Source organism: Engystomops pustulosus, chromosome 9, assembly GCF_040894005.1.
Source record: "Engystomops pustulosus chromosome 9, aEngPut4.maternal, whole genome shotgun sequence".
In the NCBI taxonomy this organism is placed as follows: domain Eukaryota; kingdom Metazoa; phylum Chordata; class Amphibia; order Anura; family Leptodactylidae; genus Engystomops; species Engystomops pustulosus.
This window is the reverse complement of record NC_092419.1, coordinates 111,158,401-111,186,063: the sequence shown is the minus strand read 5'-3', so window position 1 is coordinate 111,186,063 and position 27,663 is coordinate 111,158,401. Positions and strand designations below refer to the sequence as shown.

Sequence of the window (27,663 nt, the reverse complement as noted above, 5' to 3'; positions counted from 1 at the left end):
AGTACTACTTCCCCTGTCCTTTATATATATATACAGTGCACAGTACTACTTCCCCTGTCCTGTATATATACAGTGCACAGTACTACTTCCCCTGTCCTGTATATATATAGTGCACAGTACTACTTCCCCTGTCCTGTATATATATATAGTGCACAGTACTACTTCCCCTGTCCTGTATATATACAGTGCACAATACTACTTCCCCTGTATATATATAGTGCACAGTACTACTTCCCCTGTCCTGTATATATATAGTGCACAGTACTACTTCCCCTGTCCTGTATATATACAGTGCACAGTACTACTTCCCCTGTATATATATAGTGCACAGTACTACTTCCCCTGTCCTGTATATATATAGTGCACAGTACTACTTCCCCTGTCCTGTATATATACAGTGCACAGTACTACTTCCGCTGTCCTGTATATTATGGTCAGATGGACTCCCCATTATTATTGGGGCCCCTGTTAGCTCCTCCTTTGTGTTCTGCTCTTTAATTATTATTACGGATAATATTTATAGATTATTAGGATTCTATGTTGCTGTGCGGCCTGTGGCCACCAGGTGTCGCCGCAGCACCTCCTAGCGGTCAGTTAGACCCGCCTCCTTCAGTCTCCGCCCTCTTCTCATCTCCCGCATGAACCGTTATCCTGTGAGGTCCGCGCTCCCGAGCTGTCAAATCTGACCCCGCCCCCTAGCACAGATTAGCGGTGGGCGGAGCCTCCTTGATTCCAGCTCTATGCACGTGTGGGCGGGGTCTGTTATCAGTGAGGGTGCGCGCTCCCGCGGTTCCTCCCGTCTTGTGCGCGCTCCCGCTTCTCCGCTGCTGAGGGGGGGACACCCGGTACTGACACACGGAGACCCCGCGCCCGAGAGCAGCCTCCGCCCGCAGACACGCCCCCGGACACTGCCCGCCGTACTGCGGCACCGAGGGCACCCGCCCGGGACACCATGAGCTGGGGCACAGAGCTGTGGGTGAGCGCAGAACCGCCGTGTGTGCACTGTGTCTATGTGTATAGCACCATATATATATTATATACCTGGTATACTCCTCTATGTATATATACCGTGTATAACACTATGTATATTATATACTATGTATACTCCATGTATATATACCGTGTATAGCACCATATGTATTATATACTATGTATACACCTCTATGTCTATATACCGTGTATAACACCATATGTATATATAATAATATGCTTTGTATACTCCATTTATGTATGTATGCATATATATATATATATATATATATATATATATACACACACACTGCATATATAGCTATATACTGTGTATACTCTATCTCTCTCTATACATACTGTGTGTAGCTCCCTGTATATACATGGTGTGTATACTCCTCTATATATTCTGTGTATATACCTCGCTTTATACAGTGCACTGCACTTTAGATTGTATTCCCTATAGATATCAATGTATGTATATAATTCTATAATTCATGTACAGAACCATTATCCCCCCTTGTATACAGCATACATAGCGCTATATACCTCTACACAATCCACTATAGAGCTGTATGTGACCCTGATTCCAGCCTATACATCACATATATGTAAGAATACTATATACCTACATATAGGGCCTGTATATACATCCCTCTATATAACTATTTCTCTGTGTATTGTGTCTGTCCTCCAGAAGGCGGCGACTCTCCTGCCGAATACAGGTTCACCCCTGCACAGGACACTAGGGGGGTACAGCCCCGACTTTTGTAATACAGGGTCAGCGTGTCCCTGTCCTGTCCCCCCAAGTGTCAGCGTGTCCCTGTCCTGTCCCCCCAAGTGTCAGCGTGTCCCTGTCCTGTCCCCCCAAGTGTCAGCGTGTCCCTGTCCTGTCCCCCCCAAGTGTCAGCGTGTCCCTGTCCTGTCCCCCCAAGTGTCAGCGTGTCCTGTCCCCCCAAGTGTCAGCGTGTCCCTGTCCTGTCCCCCCAAGTGTCAGCGTGTCCTGTCCCCCCAAGTGTCAGCGTGTCCCTGTCCTGTCCCCCCAAGTGTCAGCGTGTCCCTGTCCCGTCCCCCCAAGTGTCAGCGTGTCCCTGTCCCGTCCCCCCAAGTGTCAGCGTGTCCCTGTCCCGTCCCCCCAAGTGTCAGCGTGTCCCTGTCCCGTCCCCCCAAGTGTCAGCGTGTCCCTGTCCTGTCCCCCCAAGTGTCAGCGTGTCCCTGTCCTGTCCCCCCAAGTGTCAGCGTGTCCCTGTCCTTCCCCCCCCAAGTGTCAGCGTGTCCCTGTCCTATCCCCCCAAGTGTCAGCGTGTCCATGTCCTGTCCCCCCAAGTGTCAGCGTGTCCCTGTCCTGTCCCCCCAAGTGTCAGCGTGTCCCTGTCCTGTCCCCCCAAGTGTCAGTGTGTCCCTGTCCTGTCCCCCCCAAGTGTCAGCGTGTCCCTGTCCTGTCCCCCCCAAGTGTCAGCGTGTCCCTGTCCTTCCCCCCCAAGTGTCAGCGTGTCCCTGTCCTTCCCCCCCCAAGTGTCAGCGTGTCCCTGTCCTATCCCAAGTGTCAGCGTGTCCCTGTCCCGTCCCCCCAAGTGTCAGCGTGTCCCTGTCCTGTCCCCCCAAGTGTCAGCGTGTCCCTGTCCTGTCTCCCCAAGTGTCAGCGTGTCCCTGTCCTGTCCCCCCAAGTGTCAGCGTGTCCCTGTCCTATCCCCCCAAGTGTCAGCGTGTCCCTGTCCTGTCCCCCCAAGTGTCAGCGTGTCCCTGTCCTGTCCCCCCAAGTGTCAGCGTGTCCCTGTCCTGTCCCCCCAAGTGTCAGCGTGTCCCTGTCCTGTCCCCCAAGTGTCAGCGTGTCCCCGTCCTGTCCCCCCAAGTGTCAGCGTGTCCCTGTCCTATCCCCCAAGTGTCAGCGTGTCCCTGTCCTATCCCCCCAAGTGTCAGCGTGTCCCTGTCCTGTCCCCCCAAGTGTCAGCGTGTCCCTGTCCTATCCCCCCAAGTGTCAGCGTATCCATGTCCTGTCCCCCCAAGTGTCAGCGTGTCCCTGTCCTATCCCCCCAAGTGTCAGCGTGTCCCTGTCCTGTCCCCCCAAGTGTCAGCGTGTCCCCGTCCTGTCCCCCAAGTGTCAGCGTGTCCCTGTCCTGTCCCCCCAAGTGTCAGCGTGTCCCTGTCCTGTCCCCCCAAGTGTCAGCGTGTCCCTGTCCTGTCCCCCCAAGTGTCAGCGTGTCCCCCCCTGTCCCCCCAAGTGTCAGCGTGTCCCTGTCCTGTCCCCCCAAGTGTCAGCGTGTCCCTGTCCTGTCCCCCAAGTGTCAGCGTGTCCCTGTCCTGTCCCCCCGAGTGTCAGCGTGTCCCTGTCCTGTCCCCCCGAGTGTCAGCGCGTGTCCCTGTCCCCCAAGTGTCAGCGCGTGTGCCTGTCCTGTCCCCCCGAGTGTCAGCGCGTGTCCCTGTCGTGTCCCCCCCGTGTGAATGTTAGGTTACTGCTGGAGTGACAAGTATTGCAGAATCTCTGGTTCATTCTGTGTTGAGGAGAAGTTGTTACTTTGTATTTCCTTTATTATTACTTGCAGTATTTATCTGGATTACATTGATACATCAGTGATTGGGGGGGGGAGGGGGGGATCTTTGCAGCTTCTCTGACTAATGAAGGGACTTTCCATTCAGGGGGATCCCACTCTGTACCTAGTGGCTCCTGGGCAGTGGGGCAGCCCCCAGGATGGTCATTGAACAGAATTGTAAAGTTCTGCTATGACTTGGATTATCTTGCTTTAATTTGAAATCTTCCGCTCTAGTCACATCCAGAGCTGCAGTCACAATCCTGCTTTGGTTTGGGAGATCCCTCCTATTTAGGCCTTTAATGTTGTTGGAACCGGAGTCCTGAGGCCTCAGAAGGTTCTGGGTACCAGGATTGTGACCGCAGCTCTGGATGTGACTGGAGCTTTGGAGGAGCTTGTGTTGCTGACCTGGAGATGATCCGTCTCACGGCTGCGCCTGTCCGGATGGGTTCGGTTTGTTTAATTTGACTTGTTTACCGCTGTCTCTCAATATAGGCTGCCGGCCAGAAGCGTCACACTGTAGATCGCATAATAGCCGTCCCTTTAAATTATTTAAAGGGTTTGTGGATACATAAAGAACGTGTGATCATGGGGGTGACTGCTGAGGCTAAATCACCTCTCTGAACAGCGGGGGGACCCCAAATGATAGAAGCCCGGACCCTCATAGTCTCATTCCCTGACAGTGATAGGTTTTGGGTGGGGTTGACCTTTAACTCCTAAACCTGCAGATGTGTATAGCGCGGCATCACGAGGCGTCTTCTGCTGCATGTTCCGGGGACTTACACAAGGACATGTCGTAATCCAAGCCACACAGCGACACGTCCTCCACTACTCACCCCAACATACTGCCAGGAGATAGTAAGAATACACCTCTCCCAGAGACAAACTGGCTGATAACAGAGAGTAATAGATTGTATCCCCCCACTTACAGTCTTCTCTCCCCGGGATGTAATGGCTGATAACAGAGAGTAATAGATTGTATCCCCCCCCTGTACAGTCTCCTCTCCCCGGGGTGTAATGGCTGATAACAGAGAGTAATAGATTGTATCCCCCCCCTGTACAGTCTCCTCTCCCCGGGGTGTAATGGCTGATAACAGAGAGTAATAGATTGTATCCCCCCCTGTACAGTCTCCTCTCCCCGGGATGTAATGGCTGATAACAGAGAGTAATAGATTGTATCCCCCCCCTGTACAGTCTCCTCTCCCCGGGGTGTAATGGCTGATAACAGAGAGTAATAGATTGTATCCCCCCCTGTACAGTCTCCTCTCCCCGGGATGTAATGGCTGATAACAGAGAGTAATAGATTGTATCCCCCCCTGTACAGTCTCCTCTCCCCGGGGTGTAATGGCTGATAACAGAGAGTAATAGATTGTATCCCCCCTGTACAGTCACCTCTCCCCGGGGTGTAATGGCTGATAACAGAGAGTAATAGATTGTATCCCCCTGTACAGTCTCCAATCCCCGGGGTGTAATGGCTGATAACAGAGAGTAATAGATTGTATCCCCCCTGTACAGTCTCCTCTCCCCGGGATGTAATGGCTGATAACAGAGAGTAATAGATTGTATCCCCCCTGTACAGTCTCCTCTCCCCGGGATGTAATGGCTGATAACAGAGAGTAATAGATTGTATCCCCCCCCTGTACAGTCTCCTCTCCCCGGGGTGTGATGGCTGATAACAGAGAGTAATAGATTGTATCCCCCCTGTACAGTCTCCTCTCCCCGGGATGTAATGGCTGATAACAGAGAGTAATAGATTGTATCCCCCTGTACAGTCTCCTCTCCCCAGGATGTAATGGCTGATAACAGAGAGTAATAGATTGTATCCCCCCCCCCTGTACAGTCTCCTCTCCCCGGGATGTAATGGCTGATAACAGAGAGTAATAGATTGTATCCCCCCTGTACAGTCTCCTCTCCCCGGGGTGTAATGGCTGATATCAGAGAGTAATAGATTGTATCCCCCCCTGTACAGTCTCCTCTCCCCGGGATGTAATGGCTGATAACAGAGAGTAATAGATTGTATCCCCCCTGTACAGTCTCCTCTCCCCGGGGTGTAATGGCTGATAATAGAGAGTAATAGATTGTATCCCCCCTGTACAGTCTCCTCTCCCCGGGATGTAATGGCTGATAACAGAGAGAAATAGATTGTATCCCCCCTGTACAGTCTCCTCTCCCCGGGATGTAATGGCTGATAACAGAGAGTAATAGATTGTATCCCCCCTGTACAGTCTCCTCTCCCCGGGGTGTAATGGCTGATAACAGAGAGTAATAGATTGTATCCCCCTGTACAGTCTCCTCTCCCCGGGAGGTAATGGCTGATAACAGAGAGTAATAGATTGTATCCCCCTGTACAGTCTCCTCTCCCCGGGATGTAATGGCTGATAACAGAGAGTAATAGATTGTATCCCCCCTGTACAGTCTCCTCTCCCCGGGATGTAATGGCTGATAACAGAGAGTAATAGATTGTATCCCCCCCCCTGTACAGTCTCCTCTCCCCGGGATGTAATGGCTGATAACAGAGAGTAATAGATTGTATCCCCCCTGTACAGTCTCCTCTCCCCGGGATGTAATGGCTGATAACAGAGAGTAATAGATTGTATCCCCCTGTACAGTCTCCTCTCCCCGGGGTGTAATGGATGATAACAGAGAGTAATAGATTGTATCCCCCCTGTACAGTCTCCTCTCCCCGGGATGTAATGGCTGATAACAGAGAGTAATAGATTGTATCCCCCCTGTACAGTCTCCTCTCCCCGGGGTGTAATGGCTGATAACAGAGAGTAATAGATTGTATCCCCCCCTGTACAGTCTCCTCTCCCCGGGGTGTAATGGCTGATAACAGAGAGTAATAGATTGTATCCCCCCCTGTACAGTCTCCTCTCCCCGGGGTGTAATGGCTGATAACAGAGAGTAATAGATTGTATCCCCCCCTGTACAGTCTCCTCTCCCCGGGATGTAATGGCTGATAACAGAGAGTAATAGATTGTATCCCCCCTGTACAGTCTCCTCTCCCCGGGGTGTAATGGCTGATAACAGAGAGTAATAGATTGTATCCCCCCCTGTACAGTCTCCCCTCCCCGGGGTGTAATGGCTGATAACAGAGAGTAATAGATTGTATCCCCCCCTGTACAGTCTCCTCTCCCCGGGGTGTAATGGCTGATAACAGAGAGTAATAGATTGTATCCCCCTGTACAGTCTCCTCTCCCCGGGATGTAATGGCTGATAACAGAGAGTAATAGATTGTATCCCCCCCTGTACAGTCTCCTCTCCCCGGGATGTAATGGCTGATAACAGAGAGTAATAGATTGTATCCCCCCCCCTGTACAGTCTCCTCTCCCCGGGATGTAATGGCTGATAACAGAGAGTAATAGATTGTATCCCCCCTGTACAGTCTCCTCTCCCCGGGATGTAATGGCTGATAACAGAGAGTAATAGATTGTATCCCCCCTGTACAGTCTCCTCTCCCCGGGATGTAATGGCTGATAACAGAGAGTAATAGATTGTATCCCCCTGTACAGTCTCCTCTCCCCGGGATGTAATGGCTGATAACAGAGAGTAATAGATTGTATCCCCCTGTACAGTCTCCACTCCCTGGGATGTAATGGCTGATAACAGAGAGTAATAGATTGTATCCCCCCCCCCCCTGTACAGTCTCCTCTCCCCGGGATGTAATGGCTGATAACAGAGAGTAATAGATTGTATCCCCCCCTGTACAGTCTCCTCTCCTCGGGATGTAATGGCTGATAACAGAGAGTAATAGATTGTATCCCCCCCTGTACAGTCTCCTCTCCCCGGGTTGTAATGGCTGATAACAGAGAGTAATAGATTGTATCCCCCCCTGTACAGTCTCCTCTCCCCGGGATGTAATGGCTGATAACAGAGAGTAATAGATTGTATCCCCCCCTGTACAGTCTCCTCTCCCCGGGATGTAATGGCTGATAACAGAGAGTAATAGATTGTATCCCCCCCTCTACAGTCTCCTCTCCCCGGGGTGTAGTGGCTGATAACAGAGAGTAATAGATTGTATCCCCCCCTGTACAGTCTCCTCTCCCCGGGATCTAATGGCTGATAACAGAGAGTAATAGATTGTATCCCCCCCCTGTACAGTCTCCTCTCCCCGGGATGTAATGGCTGATAACAGAGAGTAATAGATTGTATCCCCCCCTGTACAGTCTCCTCTCCCCGGGATGTAATGGCTGATAACAGAGAGTAATAGATTGTATCCCCTCCTGTACAGTCTCCTCTCCCCGGGATGTAATGGCTGATAACAGAGAGTAATAGATTGTATCCCCCCCTGTACAGTCTCCTCTCCCTGGGATGTAATGGCTGATAACAGAGAGTAATAGATTGTATCCCCTCCTTTACAGTCTCCTCTCCCCGGGGTGTAATGGCTGATAACAGAGAGTAATAGATTGTATCCCCCCTGTACAGTCTCCTCTCCCCAGGATGTAGTGGCTGATAACAGAGAGTAATAGATTGTATCCCCCCTGTACAGTCTCCTCTCCCCGGGGTGTAATGGCTGATAACAGAGAGTAATAGATTGTATCCCCCCCTGTACAGTCTCCTCTCCCCGGGGTGTAATGGCTGATAACAGAGAGTAATAGATTGTATTCCCCCCTGTACAGTCTCCTCTCCCCGGGGTGTAATGGCTGATAACAGAGAGTAATAGATTGTATCCCCCCTGTACAGTCTCCTCTCCCCGGGATGTAATGGCTGATAACAGAGAGTAATAGATTATATCCTCCCCTGTACAGTCTCCTTTCCCCGGGATGTAATGGCTGATAACAGAGAATAATAGATTGTATCCCCCCCCCCCCCCCTGTACAGTCTCCTCTCCCCGGGGTGTAATGGCTGATAACAGAGAGTAATAGATTGTATCCCCCCCTGTACAGTCTCCTCTCCCCGGGGTGTAATGGCTGATAACAGAGAGTAATAGATTGTACCCCCTGTACAGTCTCCTCTCCCTGGGATGTAATGGCTGATAACAGAGAGTAATAGATTGTATCCCCCCTGTACATTCTCCTCTCCCCGGGATGTAATGGCTGATAACAGAGAGTAATAGATTGTATCCCCCCTGTACAGTCTCCTCTCCCTGGGATGTAATGGCTGATAACAGAGAGTAATAGATTGTATCCCCCCCCCCCCCCCTGTACTGTCTCCTCTCCCCGGGATGTAATGGCTGATAACAGAGAGCAATAGATTGTATCCCCCCCTGTACAGTCTCCTCTCCCCGGGATGTAATGGCTGATAACAGAGAGTAATAGATTGTATCCCCCCTGTACAGTCTCCTCTCCCCGGGATGTAATGGCTGATAACAGAGAGTAATAGATTGTATCCCCCCCTGTACAGTCTCCTCTCCCCGGGATGTAGTGGCTGATAACAGAGAGTAATAGATTGTATCCCCCCCTGTACAGTCTCCTCTCCCCGGGATGTAATGGCTGATAACAGAGAGTAATAGATTGTATCCCCCTGTACAGTCTCCTCTCCCCGGGATGTAATGGCTGATAACAGAGAGTAATAGATTGTATCCCCCCTGTACAGTCTCCTCTCCCCGGGGTGTAATGGCTGATAACAGAGAGTAATAGATTGTATCCCCCCTGTACAGTCTCCTCTCCCTGGGATGTAATGGCTGATAACAGAGAGTAATAGATTGTATCCCCCCCTGTACAGTCTCCTCTCCCTGGGATGTAATGGCTGATAACAGAGAGTAATAGATTGTATCCCCCCTGTACATTCTCCTCTCCCCGGGATGTAATGGCTGATAACAGAGAGTAATAGATTGTATCCCCCCTGTACAGTCTCCTCTCCCTGGGATGTAATGGCTGATAACAGAGAGTAATAGATTGTATCCCCCCCTGTACAGTCTCCTCTCCCCGGGGTGTAATGGCTGATAACAGAGAGTAATAGATTGTATCCCCCCCCCCCTGTACAGTCTCCTCTCCCCGGGGTGTAATGGCTGATAACAGAGAGTAATAGATTGTATCCCCCCCCCCCCCCTGTACAGTCTCCTCTCCCCGGGATGTAATGGCTGATAACAGAGAGTAATAGATTGTATCCCCCCTGTACAGTCTCCTCTCCCCGGGATGTAATGGCTGATAACAGAGAGTAATAGATTGTATCCCCCTGTACAGTCTCCTCTCCCCGGGGTGTAATGGCTGATAACAGAAAGTAATAGATTGTATCCCTCCTGTACAGTCTCCTCTCCCCGGGGTGTAATGGCTGATAACAGAGAGTAATAGATTGTATCCCCCCCTGTACAGTCTCCTCTCCCCGGGGTGTAATGGCTGATAACAGAGAGTAATAGATTGTATCCCCCCCCCCCCCCCCCCTGTACTGTCTCCTCTCCCCGGGATGTAATGGCTGATAACAGAGAGTAATAGATTGTATCCCCCCTGTACAGTCTCCTCTCCCCGGGATGTAATGGCTGATAACAGAGAGTAATAGATTGTATCCCCCCTGTACAGTCTCCTCTCCCCGGGGTGTAATGGCTGATAACAGAGAGTAATAGATTGTATCCCCCCCTGTACAGTCTCCTCTCCCCGGGATGTAATGGCTGATAACAGAGAGTAATAGATAGTATCCCCCCCTGTACAGTCTCCTCTCCCCGGGATGTAATGGCTGATAACAGAGAGTAATAGATTGTATCCCCCCCCACCCTGTACAGTCTCCTCTCCCCGGGGTGTAATGGCTGATAACAGAGAGTAATAGATTGTATCCCCCCCCCCCTGTACAGTCTCCTCTCCCCGGGATGTAATGGCTGATAACAGAGAGTAATAGATTGTATTCCCCCTGTACAGTCTCCTCTCCCCGGGGTGTAATGGCTGATAACAGAGAGTAATAGATTGTATCCCCCCCTGTACAGTCTCCTCTCCCCGGGATGTAATGGCTGATAACAGAGAGTAATAGATTGTATCCCCCCTGTACAGTCTCCTCTCCCCGGGATGTAATGGCTGATAACAGAGAGTAATAGATTGTATCCCCCCCACCCTGTACAGTCTCCTCTCCCCGGGGTGTAATGGCTGATAACAGAGAGTAATAGATTGTATCCCCCCCCCCTGTACAGTCTCCTCTCCCCGGGATGTAATGGCTGATAACAGAGAGTAATAGATTGTATTCCCCCTGTACAGTCTCCTCTCCCCGGGGTGTAATGGCTGATAACAGAGAGTAATAGATTGTATCCCCCCCTGTACAGTCTCCTCTCCCCGGGATGTAATGGCTGATAACAGAGAGTAATAGATTGTATCCCCCCTGTACAGTCTCCTCTCCCCGGGGTGTAATGGCTGATAACAGAGAGTAATAGATTGTATCCCCCCTGTACAGTCTCCTCTCCCCGGGATGTAATGGCTGATAACAGAGAGTAATAGATTGTATACCCCTGTACAGTCTCCTCTCCCCGGGATGTAATGGCTGATAACAGAGAGTAATAGATTGTATACCCCTGTACAGTCTCCTCTCCCCGGGATGTAATGGCTGATAACAGAGAGTAATAGATTGTATCCCCCCTGTACAGTCTCCTCTCCCCGGGGTGTAATGGCTGATAACAGAGAGTAATAGATTGTATCCCCCCCTGTACAGTCTCCTCTCCCCGGGGTGTAATGGCTGATAACAGAGAGTAATAGATTGTATCCCCCCCTGTACAGTCTCCTCCCCCCGGGGTGTAATGGCTGATAACAGAGAGTAATAGATTGTATCCCCCCTGTACAGTCTCCTCTCCCCGGGGTGTAATGGCTGATAACAGAGAGTAATAGATGGTACCCCCCCCTCCTCCGTGGATGATGTCCTGCAGTGGATGGTTCTAGGCCCCGGACTGGATGATGTCCTGCAGTGGATGGTCCTAGGCCCTGGACTGGATGATGTCCTGCAGTGGATGGTCCTAGGCCCTGGACTGGATGATGTCCTGCAGTGGATGGTCCTAGGCCCCTGGACTGGATGATGTCCTGCAGTGGATGGTCCTAGGCCCCCGGGCTGGATGATGTCCTGCAGTGGATGGTCCTAGGCCCTGGACTGGATGATGTCCTGCAGTGGATGGTCCTAGGCCCCGGACTGGATGATGTCCTGCAGTGGATGGTCCTAGGCCCCCGGACTGGATGATGTCCTGCAGTGGATGGTCCTAGGCCCTGGACTGGATGATGTCCTGCAGTGGATGGTCCTAGGCCCCGGACTGGATGATGTCCTGCAGTGGGGGGTCCTAGGCCCTGGACTGGATGATGTCCTGCAGTGGGTGGTCCTAGGCCCTGGACTGGATGATGTCCTGCAGTGGGTGGTCCTAGGCCCCCGGACTGGATGATGTCCTGCAGGGGATGGTCCTAGGCCCCCGGACTGGATGATGTCCTGTAGTGGGTGGTCCTAGGCCCCCGGACTGGATGATGTCCTGCAGTGGATGGTCCTAGGCCCCCGGACTGGATGATGTCCTGCAGGGGGTGGTCCTAGGCCCTGGACTGGATGATGTCCTGCAGGGGATGGTCCTAGGCCCTGGACTGGATGATTTCCTGCAGTGGATGGTCTTAGGCCCTGGACTGGATGATGTCCTGCAGTGGATGGTCCTAGGCCCCGGACTGGATGATGTCCTGCAGTGGATGGTCCTAGGCCCTGGACTGGATGATGTCCTGCAGTGGATGGTCCTAGGCCCTGGACTGGATGATGTCCTGCAGTGGATGGTCCTAGGCCCCCGGACTGGATGATGTCCTGCAGTGGATGGTCCTAGGCCCTGGACTGGATGATGTCCTGCAGTGGATGGTCCTAGGCCCCGGACTGGATGATGTCCTGCAGTGGATGGTCCTAGGCCCCGGACTGGATGATGTCCTGCAGTGGATGGTCCTAGGCCCTGGACTGGATGATGTCCTGCAGTGGATGGTCCTAGGCCTCCGGACTGGATGATGTCCTGCAGTGGATGGGCCTAGGCCCTGGACTGGATGATGTCCTGCAGGGGATGGTCCTAGGCCCTGGACTGGATGATGTCCTGCAGTGGATGGTCCTAGGCCCCCGGACTGGATGATGTCCTGCAGTGGGGGGTCCTAGGCCCCGGACTGGATGATGTCCTGCAGTGGATGGTCCTAGGCCCCGGACTGGATGATGTCCTGCAGGGGATGGTCCTTGGCCCCGGACTGGATGATGTCCTGCAGGGGATGGTCCTAGGCCCCTGGACTGGATGATGTCCTGCAGTGGATGGTCCTAGGCCCCCGGACTGGATGATGTCCTGCAGTGGATGGTCCTAGGCCCTGGACTGGATGATGTCCTGCAGGGGATGGTCCTAGGCCCCGGACTGGATGATGTCCTGCAGGGGATGGTCCTAGGCCCCCGGACTGGATGATGTCCTGCAGTGGGTGGTCCTAGGCCCCCGGACTGGATGATGTCCTGCAGTGGGTGGTCCTAGGCCCCCGGACTGGATGATGTCCTGCAGTGGGTGGTCCTAGGCCCCCGGACTGGATGATGTCCTGCAGTGGGTGGTCCTAGGCCCTGGACTGGATGATGTCCTGCAGGGGATGGTCCTAGGCCCCCGGACTGGATGATGTCCTGCAGTGGGTGGTCCTAGGCCCCCGGACTGGATGATGTCCTGCAGTGGGTGGTCCTAGGCCCTGGACTGGATGATGTCCTGCAGGGGATGGTCCTAGGCCCCCGGGCTGGATGATGTCCTGCAGTGGATGGTCCTAGGCCCTGGACTGGATGATGTCCTGCAGTGGGTGGTCCTAGGCCCTGGACTGGATGATGTCCTTCAGTGGATGGTCCTAGGCCCCCGGGCTGGATGATGTCCTGCAGTGGATGGTCCTAGGCCCTGGACTGGATGATGTCCTGCAGGGGATGGTCCTAGGCCCCCGGGCTGGATGATGTCCTGCAGTGGATGGTCCTAGGCCCTGGACTGGATGATGTCCTGCAGTGGGTGGTCCTAGGCCCTGGACTGGATGATGTCCTTCAGTGGATGGTCCTAGGCCCCCGGGCTGGATGATGTCCTGCAGTGGATGGTCCTAGGCCCTGGACTGGATGATGTCCTGCAGGGGATGGTCCTAGGCCCCGGACTGGATGATGTCCTGCAGGGGATGGTCCTAGGCCCCCGGACTGGATGATGTCCTGCAGTGGGTGGTCCTAGGCCCCCAGACTGGATGATGTCCTGCAGGGGATGGTCCTAGGCCCCCGGACTGGATGATGTCCTGCAGTGGGTGGTCCTAGGCCCTGGACTGGATGATGTCCTGCAGTGGATGGTCCTAGGCCCTGGACTGGATGATGTCCTGCAGTGGATGGTCCTAGGCCCCGGACTGGATGATGATCTGCAGTGGATGGTCCTAGGCCCCGGACTGGATGATGATCTGCAGTGGGTGGTCCTAGGCCCCGGACTGGATGATGTCCTGCAGTGGGTGGTCCTAGGCCCCCCATGTCGCTGTGTTATATGAAGGATTGAAGTGTCACCCGCTGCCTGTAATTAATGTTCTGTATAATAATTAGCGTGTGATATAATCCCGCACCTCATTAATATTCACCTCATTCCTGGCAAATTGGATCTAATTACAGGAAAATCCTTGTTCTGTAGAACTGCGCTGAGTACAGTCATAGCTGCCGGGTGCCCTCCCAAAGGAACCTGTCAGCAGGAGAGACCATATACACTGTGATATATGTATTTCATTTCCAGAATTGTACTGGGGGCAGTCTCTAGATAGTGTTACGTACTGTCCGTGGAGAGATGTGTAATCATACCTCACACTGCTGTGCTCTGTGCTCTCTGCAGCCAGTGTTATGTACTGTCCCTGGAGAGATGTGTAATCATACCTCACACTGCTGTGCTCTGTGCTCTCTGCAGCCAGTGTTATGTATTGTCCCTGGAGAGATGTGTAATCAGACCTCACACTGCTGTGCTCTGTGCTCTCTGCAGCCAGTGTTATGTATTGTCCCTGGAGAGATGTGTAATCAGACCTCACACTGCTGTGCTCTGTGCTCTCTGCAGCCAGTGTTATGTATTGTCCCTGGAGAGATGTGTAATCATACCTCACACTGCTGTGCTCTGTGCTCTCTGCAGCCAGTGTTGTGTATAGTCTCAAGATAGTTCTGTAGTCAGAGCACAGCAGTGTGAGGTCTGATTACACATCTCTCCAGAGACAATACATAACACTGGCTGCAGAGAGCGCAGAGCACAGCAGTGTGAGGTCTGATTACACATCTCTCCAGGGACAATACATAACACTGGCTGCAGAGAGCACAGAGCACAGCAGTGTGAGGTCTGATTACACATCTCTCCAGGGACATTACATAACACTGGCTGCAGAGAGCACAGAGCACAGCAGTGTGAGGTCTGATTACACATCTCTCCAGTGACACTACATAACACTGGCTGCAGAGAGCACAGAGCACAGCAGTGTGAGGTCTGATTACACATCTCTCCAGGGACAATACATAACACTGGCTGCAGAGAGCACAGAGCACAGCAGTGTGAGGTATGATTACACATCTCTCCAGTGACAGTACATAACACTGGCTGCAGAGAGCACAGAGCACAGCAGTGTGAGGTCTGATTACACATCTCTCCAGGGACAGTACATAGCACTGGCTGCAGAGAGCACAGAGCACAGCAGTGTGAGGTCTGATTACACATCTCTCCAGGGACAGTACATAACACTGGCTGCAGAGAGCACAGAGCACAGCAGTGTGAGGTCTGATTACACATCTCTCCAGGGACAGTACATAACACTGGCTGCAGAGAGCACAGAGCACAGCAGTGTGAGGTCTGATTACACATCTCTCCAGGGATAATACATAACACTGGCTGCAGAGAGCACAGAGCACAGCAGTGTGAGGTATGATTACACATCTCTCCAGGGACAATACATAACACTGGCTGCAGAGAGCACAGAGCACAGCAGTGTGAAGTCTGATTACACATCTCTCCAGGGACAATACATAACACTGGCTGCAGAGAGCACAGCAGTGTGAGGCATGATTACACATCTCTCCAGGGACAGTACATAACACTGGCTGCAGAGAGCACAGAGCACAGCAGTGTGAGGTCTGATCACACATCTCTCCAGGGACAATACATAACACTGGCTGCAGAGAGCACAGAGCACAGCAGTGTGAGGTCTGATTACACATCTCTCCAGGGATAATACATAACACTGGCTGCAGAGAGCACAGCAGTGTGAGGCATGATTACACATCTCTCCAGGGACAGTACATAACACTGGCTGCAGAGAGCACAGAGCAGAGCAGTGTGAGGTCTGATTACACATCTCTCCAAGACATTACATAACACTGGCTGCAGAGAGCACAGAGCACAGCAGTGTGAGGTCTGATTACACATCTCTACAGGTACAATACATAACACTGGCTGCAGAGAGCACAGAGCACAGCAGTGTGAGGTCTGATTACACATCTCTCCAGGGACAGTACATAACACTGGCTCCAGAGAGCACAGAGCACAGCAGTGTGAGGTCTGATTACACATCTCTACAGGTACAATACATAACACTGGCTGCAGAGAGCACAGAGCACAGCAGTGTGAGGTCTGATTACACATCTCTCCAGGGACAGTACATAACACTGGCTGCAGAGAGCACAGAGCACAGCAGTGTGAGGTCTGATCACACATCTCTCCAGGGACAGTACATAACACTGGCTGCAGAGAGCACAGAGCACAGCAGTGTGAGGTCTGATTACACATTTCTCCAGGGACAATACATAACACTGGCTGCAGAGAGCACAGAGCACAGCAGTGTGAGGTCTGATTACACATCTCTCCAGGGATAATACATAACACTGGCTGCAGGGAGCACAGAGCACAGCAGTGTGAGTAAACAACCACAATGCATTTTGGGTGCAGTCCTACAGTATAAATCCATTATTTTGGTTGGGGTTGGCCCGTAGATGAATATATGGAGCCCCTCAGCCTGGAATGTGTGGGGGGACACCATGTATTACGCTGGGCGGCCCTGGCACAGAGCCATGGAGAATGGGCCTCTCAGTTTATCAGTATGGGGGGGGGGGGGTACTGAGGCTGCAGACCCCCAGGCAGGGGATGGATGGATGTGCACGAGGCTACACACATTTGCGTCATGATCCCCCCTTCCTCCATCACCCGCACCCCCGGTATCAGGGCGCAGCGTGCACAAGGTGCTGATTAGATTGTGTCATATATCACAGGTATCTGCATCGCCCACATCACAGTCACAGCCGCGAACAGGGGGGTAACTCATAGACCAGACCAGGCACTGGGGCTGCAGGAATCTTCTTATATCTGTTATCTATGGCCTCCTGCCTTCTAATATCAACCTTAACAATTATGCAAATGAGCCTGTAGAGCCCCTCAGTGCTGTAGTAGCTTCACAGGCTGTTACACTGCAGAAACACTTCCCCCTCCCACTGTGTGAGATGACAACAGGAAGAGGGAGGGAAAAAGTGCTGAGGGAGCAGGGAGGGAGACAGTGTAGCAGCCTGTGAAGCTCCAGCACAGATGGACTCTGGCAGTGCCCCATAGCCCTTCAGACTCATTAGCATGATTTTAAAAGTTTATTTTAGAAGACAGGAGGCCATGAATTACAGCCGTTACATCCCAGGGAGAGGAGACTGTACAGGGGGGATACAATCTATTACTCTCTGTTATCAGCCGTTACATCCCAGGGAGAGGAGACTGTACAGGGGGGATACAATCTATTACTCTCTATTATCAGCCATTACATCCCGGGGAGAGGAGACTGTACAGGGGGATACAATCTATTACTCTCTGTTATCAGCCATTACATCCCGGGGAGAGGAGACTGTAAAGGGGGGGATACAATCTATTACTCTCTGTTATCAGCCATTACATCCCGGGGAGAGGAGACTGTACAGGGGGATACAATCTATTACTCTCTGTTATCAGCCATTACATCCCGGGGAGAGGAGACTGTACAGGGGGGGGGGGGGATACAATCTATTACTCTCTGTTATCAGCCGTTACATCCCAGGGAGAGGAGACTGTACAGGGGGGATACAATCTATTACTCTCTGTTATCAGCCGTTACATCCCAGGGAGAGGAGACTGTACAGGGGGGATACAATCTATTACTCTCTGTTATCAGCCGTTACATCCCAGGGAGAGGAGACTGTACAGGGGGGATACAATCTATTACTCTCTGTTATCAGCCGTTACATCCCAGGGAGAGGAGACTGTACAGGGGGGATACAATCTATTACTCTCTGTTATCAGCCGTTACATCCCGGGGAGAGGAGACTGTACAGGGGGGGATACAATCTCTTACTCTCTGTTATCAGCCATTACATCCCAGGGAGAGGAGACTGTACAGGGGGGGATACAATCTATTACTCTCTGTTATCAGCCATTACATCCCGGGGAGAGGAGACTGTACAGGGGGGGATACAATCTATTACTCTCTGTTATCAGCCATTACATCCCGGGGAGAGGAGACTGTACAGGGGGATACAATCTATTACTCTCTGTTATCAGCCATTACACCCCGGGGAGAGGAGACTGTACAGGGGGGATACAATCTATTACTCTCTGTTATCAGCCATTACACCCCGGGGAGAGGAGACTGAACAGGGGGGGATACAATCTATTACTCTCTGTTATCAGCCATTACACCCCGGGGAGAGGAGACTGTACAGGGGGGATACAATCTATTACTCTCTGTTATCAGCCATTACACCCCGGGGAGAGGAGACTGTACAGGGGGATACAATCTATTACTCTCTGTTATCAGCCATTACACCCCGGGGAGAGGAGACTGTACAGGGGGGATACAATCTATTACTCTCTGTTATCAGCCATTACATCCCGGGGAGAGGAGACTGTACAGGGGGGGGGGGATACAATCTATTACTCTCTGTTATCAGCCATTACACCCCGGGGAGAGGAGACTGTACAGGGGGGGATACAATCTATTACTCTCTGTTATCAGCCGTTACATCCCAGGGAGAGGAGACTGTACAGGGGGGATACAATCTATTACTCTCTGTTATCAGCCATTACACCCCGGGGAGAGGAGACTGTACAGGGGGGATACAATCTATTACTCTCTGTTATCAGCCATTGCATCCCGGGGAGAGGAGACTGTACAGGGGGGGGGGATACAATCTATTACTCTCTGTTATCAGCCACTACATCCCGGTGAGAGGAGACTGTACAGGGGGGGGATACAATCTATTACTCTCTGTTATCAGCCATTACACCCCGGGGACAGGAGACTGTACAGGGGGGGATACAATCTATTACTCTCTGTTATCAGCCATTACACCCCGGGGAGAGGAGACTGTACAGGGGGGGATACAATCTATTACTCTCTGTTATCAGCCATTACATCCCGGGGAGAGGAGACTGTACAGGGGGGATACAATCTATTACTCTCTGTTATCAGCCATTACATCCCGGGGAGAGGAGACTGTACAGGGGGGGATACAATCTCTTACTCTCTGTTATCAGCCATTACATCCCAGGGAGAGGAGACTGTACAGGGGGGATACAATCTATTACTCTCTGTTATCAGCCATTACATCCCGGGGAGAGGAGACTGTACAGGGGGGGGATACAATCTATTACTCTCTGTTATCAGCCATTACACCCCGGGGAGAGGAGACTGTACAGGGGGGGATACAATCTATTACTCTCTGTTATCAGCCATTACATCCCGGGGAGAGGAGACTGTACAGGGGGGATACAATCTATTACTCTCTGTTATCAGCCATTACACCCCGGGGAGAGGAATCTGTACAGGGGGATACAATCTATTACTCTCTGTTATCAGCCATTACATCCCGGGGAGAGGAGACTGTACAGGGGGATACAATCTATTACTCTCTGTTATCAGCCATTACATCCCGGGGAGAGGAGACTGTACAGGGGGGGGATTACAATCTATTACTCTCTGTTATCAGCCATTACATCCCGGGGAGAGGAGACTGTACAGGGGGGGATACAATCTATTACTCTCTGTTATCAGCCATTACATCCCGGGGAGAGGAGACTGTACAGGGGGGGATACAATCTATTACTCTCTGTTATCAGCCATTACATCCCGGGGAGAGGAGACTGTACAGGGGGGGATACAATCTATTACTCTCTGTTATCAGCCGTTACATCCCGGGGAGAGGAGACTGTACAGGGGGGGATACAATCTATTACTCTCTGTTATCAGCCATTACACCCCGGGGAGAGGAGACTGTACAGGGGGGGATACAATCTATTACTCTCTGTTATCAGCCGTTACATCCCAGGGAGAGGAGACTGTACAGGGGGATACAATCTATTACTCTCTGTTATCAGCCGTTACATCCCGGGGAGAGGAGACTGTACAGGGGGGGATACAATCTATTACTCTCTGTTATCAGCCATTACACCCCGGGGAGAGGAGACTGTACAGGGGGGATACAATCTATTACTCTCTGTTATCAGCCATTACATCCCGGGGAGAGGAGACTGTACAGGGGGGATACAATCTATTACTCTCTGTTATCAGCCATTACATCCCGGGGAGAGGAGACTGTACAGGGGGGATACAATCTATTACTCTCTGTTATCAGCCGTTACATCCCGGGGAGAGGAGACTGTACAGGGGGGGGACACAATCTATTACTCTCTGTTATCAGCCATTACATCCCAGGGAGAGGAGACTGTACAGGGGGGATACAATCTATTACTCTCTGTTATCAGCCATTACATCCCAGGGAGAGGAGACTGTACAGGGGGATACAATCTATTACTCTCTGTTATCAGCCGTTACATCCCGGGGAGAGGAGACTGTACAGGGGGGGATACAATCTATTACTCTCTGTTATCAGCCATTACACCCCGGGGAGAGGAGACTGTACAGGGGGGATACAATCTATTACTCTCTGTTATCAGCCATTACATCCCGGGGAGAGGAGACTGTACAGGGGGGATACAATCTATTACTCTCTGTTATCAGCCATTACATCCCGGGGAGAGGAGACTGTACAGGGGGGATACAATCTATTACTCTCTGTTATCAGCCGTTACATCCCGGGGAGAGGAGACTGTACAGGGGGGGGACACAATCTATTACTCTCTGTTATCAGCCATTACATCCCAGGGAGAGGAGACTGTACAGGGGGGATACAATCTATTACTCTCTGTTATCAGCCATTACATCCCAGGGAGAGGAGACTGTACAGGGGGATACAATCTATTACTCTCTGTTATCAGCCGTTACATCCCGGGGAGAGGAGACTGTACAGGGGGGGATACAATCTATTACTCTCTGTTATCAGCCATTACATCCTGGGGAGAGGAGACTGTACAGGGGGGATACAATCTATTACTCTCTGTTATCAGCCGTTACATCCCAGGGAGAGGAGACTGTACAGGGGGATACAATCTATTACTCTCTGTTATCAGCCGTTACATCCCGGGGAGAGGAGACTGTACAGGGGGGGATACAATCTATTACTCTCTGTTATCAGCCATTACATCCCAGGGAGAGGAGACTGTACAGGGGGGGATACAATCTATTACTCTCTGTTATCAGCCATTACATCCCGGGGAGAGGAGACTGTACAGGGGGGATACAATCTATTACTCTCTGTTATCAGCCGTTACATCCCAGGGAGAGGAGACTGTACAGGGGGATACAATCTATTACTCTCTGTTATCAGCCGTTACATCCCAGGGAGAGGAGACTGTACAGGGGGGATACAATCTATTACTCTCTGTTATCAGCCGTTACATCCCAGGGAGAGGAGACTGTACAGGGGGGATACAATCTATTACTCTCTGTTATCAGCCATTACATCCCGGGGAGAGGAGACTGTACAGGGGGGGGATACAATCTATTACTCTCTGTTATCAGCCATTACATCCCGGGGAGAGGAGACTGTACAGGGGGGATACAATCTATTACTCTCTGTTATCAGCCATTACATCCCGGGGAGGGGAGACTGTACAGGAGGATACAATCTATTACTCTCTGTTATCAGCCATTACATCCCGGGGAGAGGAGACTGTACAGGGGGATACAATCTATTACTCTCTGTTATCAGCCATTACATCCCGGGGAGAGGAGACTGTACAGGGGGGGGATACAATCTATTACTCTCTGTTATCAGCCATTACATCCCGGGGAGAGGAGACTGTACAGGGGGGGGATACAATCTATTACTCTCTGTTATCAGCCATTACATCCTTGTCCTGTAGTGCTGGGGTCAGGGGTGTGTAGTGTGTTGTATTATTCATGACCCTATAACACAGGAGTCGTCTCTTCTTTGTGTCCGCTCAGCGCTTCTGTAAATGTCGCCTGTTTTCCGCCCTCCCACGTCCATACCAGGCGCATTCCTCCGCCGCCTCTCTCGTATCTCTGGCGGTGACTTTGCTCCATGGGAAAATGTTATTGTACTGGAAGTGTCCGCAACAACAACTGCATCATCTTGTGTCTGCGCCTGGGAAAGCTGGGTGGTCCCTATCACTATGGTTATGGGGGTGTCTGGCTGGTGAGGATGGTGGGCGCCCGGGGATTCTGCTCCTCTTTCCCATTATTGCGTCCCTGGTGACGCTTCTTGTTGTGCCGCAGAACCGTTGTTTGTTTTTATTTTTGCTCTTTTGCTTTGCAAACAATCGCACGTCGCGTCCCAGCACAGACGGATCCCAGCGTCGCGTCCCGTCCCAGCACAGACGGATCCCAGCGTCGCGTCCCAGCACAGACGGATCCCAGCGTCGCGTCCCGTCCCAGCACAGACGGATCCCAGCGTCGCGTCCCAGCACAGACGGATCCCAGCTGAGTGTGAGTCATTGTACTCCTCCAGCCAATAGCGATGGGTAACGAGCGGCTGCACATTGGCGCGATCCCTCCTCGGCATCACTGGAGGGTGACCCGGGAGCCGTCCTCCAGCGTGGCCTCTCCTTGGGGATGAGCCGGGGAGGGAGACTCTTATTGCAAACAAAATAAATGCCGAAATTCCTAGAATTTTATCCATCGGATTTTCTTAGTCTGTAATAACATAAATCATTGGAGTCGGGGCCCAGTAGGAGGCGCCAAGAGGGGAAAGATGGGGGGGGATATGAACCGGCAGCGGATAATGGGGGCTGCACAGGGAAAGCTCAGGGGTCCAGGTGTTACATTGTTCAGGGGTATATATATACTACATCTGCCCCTGCTGGGCTGTGAGCGGGGGGGCTAGATCTGCCCTGGTGGGCAGTGTGCAGGGGGGTAGATCTGAGGGGTCACCCTGGGGTGCTCTGGCAGTGCTAGGGTTACTATTGGCCGAGATTGTTCTCCATAAACTCATCCGATGACTCAGTGCGAGCGGCCGGGGGACGCCACGCGGTGTCACTGCTTCCAGTAACTGATCAGACAATATGATACTGATATATATATATATATATATATATATATATATATATATATACACTGACCAAGGGGGCCGCACCCCGGCATCTCCCGAAATTATGCCCCCATATTCCTCCCCATCTGGATGATATCAACTCCACTGCCACAGCACTAATCTAGTCACACTGCACAGGGCACCCGCCCCACAGCGCACGCTGCACAGGGCACCCGCCCCACAGGGCACGCTGCACAGGGCACCCGCACCACAGCGCACGCTTCACAGGGCACCCGCACCACAGCGCACGCTGCACAGGGCACCCGCACCACAGCGCACGCTGCACAGGGCACCCGCACCACAGCGCACGCTGCACAGAGCACCCGCACCACAGCGCACGCTGCACAGGGCACCCGCACCACAGCGCACGCTGCACAGGGCACCCGCACCACAGCGCACGCTGCACAGGGCACCCGCACCACAGCGCACGCTGCACAGGGCACCCGCACCACAGCGCACGCTGCACAGGGCACCCGCACCACAGCGCACGCTGCACAGGGCACCCGCACCACAGCGCACGCTGCACAGGGCACCCGCACCACAGCGCACGCTGCACAGGGCACCCGCACCACAGCGCACGCTGCACAGGGAACCCGCACCACAGCGCACGCTGCACAGGGCACCCGCACCCCAGAGCACGCTGCACAGGGCACCCGCACCCCAGCGCACGCTGCACAGGGCACCTGCACCACAGCGCACGCTGCATAGAGCATCCGCACCATACGGCACGCTGCATAGAGCATCCGCACCATACGGCACGCTGCACAGGGCACCCGCACCACACGCTGCACAGGGCACCCGCACCACACGCTGCACAGGGCACCCGCACCACACGCTGCACAGGGCACCCGCACCACACGCTGCACAGGGCACCCGCACCACACGCTGCACAGGGCACCCGCACCACACGCTGCACAGGGCACCCGCACCACACGCTGCACAGGGCACCCGCACCACACGCTGCACAGGGCACCCGCACCACACGCTGCACAGGGCACCCGCACCACACGCTGCACAGGGCACCCGCACCACACGCTGCACAGGGCACCCGCACCACACGCTGCACAGGGCACCCGCACCACACGCTGCACAGGGCACCCGCACCACACGCTGCACAGGGCACCCGCACCACACGCTGCACAGGGCACCCGCACCACACGCTGCACAGGGCACCCGCACCACACGCTGCACAGGGCACCCGCACCACACGCTGCACAGGGCACCCGCACCACACGCTGCACAGGGCACCCGCACCACACGCTGCACAGGGCACCCGCACCACACGCTGCACAGGGCACCCGCACCACACGCTGCACAGGGCACCCGCACCACACGCTGCACAGGGCACCCGCACCACACGCTGCACAGGGCACCCGCACCACAGCGCACGCTGCACAGGGCACCCGCACCACAGCGCACGCTGCACAGGGCACACGCTGCACAGGGCACCCGCACCACACGCTGCACAGGGCACCCGCACCACACGCTGCACAGGGCACCCGCACCACACGCTGCACAGGGCACCCGCACCACACGCTGCACAGGGCACCCGCACCACACGCTGCACAGGGCACCCGCACCACACGCTGCACAGGGCACCCGCACCACACGCTGCACAGGGCACCCGCACCACACGCTGCACAGGGCACCCGCACCACAGGGCACGCTGCACAGGGCATCCGCACCACAGGGCACGCTGCACAGGGCACCCGCACCACAGGGCACGCTGCACAGGGCACCCGCACCACAGGGCACGCTGCACAGGGCACCCGCACCACAGGGCACGCTGCACAGGGCACCCGCACCACAGGGCACGCTGCACAGGGCACCCGCACCACAGGGCACGCTGCACAGGGCACCCGCACCACAGGCCACGCTGCACAGGGCACCCGCACCACACGGCACGCTGCACAGGGCACCCGCACCACACGGCACGCTGCACAGGGCACCCGCACCACACGGCACGCTGCACAGGGCACCCGCACCACACGGCACGCTGCACAGGGCACCCGCACCACACGGCACGCTGCACAGGGCACCCGCACCACACGGCACGCTGCACAGGGCACCCGCACCACACGGCACGCTGCACAGGGCACCCGCACCACACGGCACGCTGCACAGGGCACCCGCACCACACGGCACGCTGCACAGGGCACCCGCACCACACGGCACGCTGCACAGGGCACCCGCACCACACGGCACGCTGCACAGGGCACCCGCACCACACGGCACGCTGCACAGGGCACCCGCACCACACGGCACGCTGCACAGGGCACCCGCACCACAGCGCACGCTGCACAGGGCACCCGCACCACAGCACACGCTGCACAGGGCACCCGCACCACAGCACACGCTGCACAGAGCATCCGCACCACACGGCACGTCATCCTGTGTCGTACTCCAGAGCTGCACTCACTATTCTGCTGCTGGTGCAGTCACTGTGTACATACATGACATTACTTATCCTGTACTGATCCTGAGTTACATCCTGTATTATACTCCAGAGCTGCACTCACTATTCTGCTGCTGGTGCAGTCACTGTGTACATACATGACATTACTTATCCTGTACTGATCCTGAGTTACATCCTGTATTATACTCCAGAGCTGCACTCACTATTCTGCTGCTGGTGCAGTCACTGTGTACATACATGACATTACTTATCCTGTACTGATCCTGAGTTACATCCTGTATTATACTCCAGAGCTGCACTCACTATTCTGCTGCTGGTGCAGTCACTGTGTACATACATGACATTACTTATCCTGTACTGATCCTGAGTTACATCCTGTATTATACCCCAGAGCTGCACTCACTATTCTGCTGCTGGTGCAGTCACTGTGTACATACATGACATTACTTATCCTGTACTGATCCTGAGTTACATCCTGTATTATACCCCAGAGCTGCACTCACTATTCTGCTGCTGGTGCAGTCACTGTGTACATACATGACATTACTTATCCTGTACTGATCCTGAGTTACATCCTGTATTATACTCCAGAGCTGCACTCACTATTCTGCTGCTGGTGCAGTCACTGTGTACACACATGACATTACTTATCCTGAGTTACATCCTGTATTATACCCCAGAGCTGCACTCACTATTCTGCTGCTGGTGCAGTCACTGTGTACATACATGACATTACTTATCCTGTACTGATCCTGAGTTACATCCTGTATTATACCCCAGAGCTGCACTCACTATTCTGCTGCTGGTGCAGTCACTGTGTACATACATGACATTACTTATCCTGTACTGATCCTGAGTTACATCCTGTATTATACTCCAGAGCTGCACTCACTATTCTGCTGCTGGTGCAGTCACTGTGTACATACATGACATTACTTATCCTGTACTGATCCTGAGTTACATCCTGTATTATACTCCAGAGCTGTACTTACTATTCTGCTGCTGGTGCAGTCACTGTGTACATACATGACATTACTTATCCTGTACTGATCCTGAGTTACATCCTGTATTATACCCCAGAGCTGCACTCACTATTCTGCTGCTGGTGCAGTCACTGTGTACATACATGACATTACTTATCCTGTACTGATCCTGAGTTACATCCTGTATTATACCCCAGAGCTGCACTCACTATTCTGCTGCTGGTGCAGTCACTGTGTACATACATGACATTACTTATCCTGTACTGATCCTGAGTTACATCCTGTATTATACTCCAGAGGTGCACTCACTATCCTGCTGCTGGTGCAGTCACTGTGTACATACATGACATTACTTATCCTGTACTGATCCTGAGTTACATCCTGTATTATACCCCAGAGCTGCACTCACTATTCTGCTGCTGGTGCAGTCACTGTGTACATACATGACATTACTTATCCTGTACTGATCCTGAGTTACATCCTGTATTATACTCCAGAGCTGCACTCACTATTCTGCTGCTGGTGCAGTCACTGTGTACATACATGACATTACTTATCCTGTACTGATCCTGAGTTACATCCTGTATTATACTCCAGAGCTGCACTCACTATTCTGCTGCTGGTGCAGTCACTGTGTACATACATGACATTACTTATCCTGTACTGATCCTGAGTTACATCCTGTATTATACTCCAGAGCTGCACTCACTATTCTGCTGCTGGTGCAGTCACTGTGTACATACATGACAGTGCTGTGTATTTTGGGGTGCCCCCTGCTTTGGGGCATGGCTGACCCTTCTTTTCCCTGGATGTTGCAGGACCAGTTTGATAACTTGGAGAAGCACACGCAGTGGGGGATCGAGGTGCTGGAGAAATACATCAAGTTTGTGAAAGAGAGAGCGGAGATCGAAATCAACTATGCAAAACAGCTGCGGTAAGATGAGAGCGCCCCCTATAATGTGGGAGGGGGATGTGTGTTATGTGGGGGGCTCCTGGAGGTGTCTGAGGATCTGCCATCATCCCTAATCCCAGGAGCTGACACTCTAACCACAGCCCTCCCTGGGGGCACGCGTGACCTGAGCAGTGTTGCTCCTACTACCTGTTTTGCCGATTTTTGCCTTTTTTTTTTTCTTTTAAAGGCAAATAGTGAAAATCACAGGGAGAAACAAAACCTATTAATGCCCCCCCCCCTCCCTCAGTGATCACTTCAAGGGGTTGTGTTGGAGTGAGAGGAGTTAAGTTGTTACTATCACTTACTTCTTATAAGTATTTGTTGATTTTGGACCAGTCAGGAAATGGTTAAAGGAATCTGTCAGTGAGTGTAACCATACAGACTGCAGCCAGTACTAGGGATTATACTAACACTGCTGTGCTCTGTGCTCTCTGCAGCCAGTACTAGGCATTATACTAACACTGCTGTGCTCTCTGCAGCCAGTGCTAGGCGTTATACCTACACTACTGT

General features: G+C 52.9%; 1 protein-coding gene across 17 annotated transcripts in view; it reads left to right on the top strand.

The window, feature by feature from the left end:
* The first annotated feature begins 725 nt into the window (after positions 1-725).
* FNBP1 (formin binding protein 1) overlaps positions 726-27,663 on the top strand; it is a 109,735-nt gene continuing 82,797 nt past the window's right edge. For 6 of the 17 annotated variants that reach the window (XR_011849868.1, XR_011849871.1, XR_011849870.1 and 3 more), the window contains exons 1-2: positions 726-976; positions 27,020-27,135. Coding sequence is in view for 12 of the 17 variants with exons in the window: in XM_072125730.1 (XP_071981831.1) it covers positions 953-976; positions 27,020-27,135 (140 nt within the window). In the remaining 5 variants the exon portion in view is untranslated. The remainder of the gene's footprint in view (positions 977-27,019; positions 27,136-27,663) is intronic. The other 11 variants (XR_011849872.1, XM_072125732.1, XM_072125733.1 and 8 more) reach the window with 4 other exon arrangements.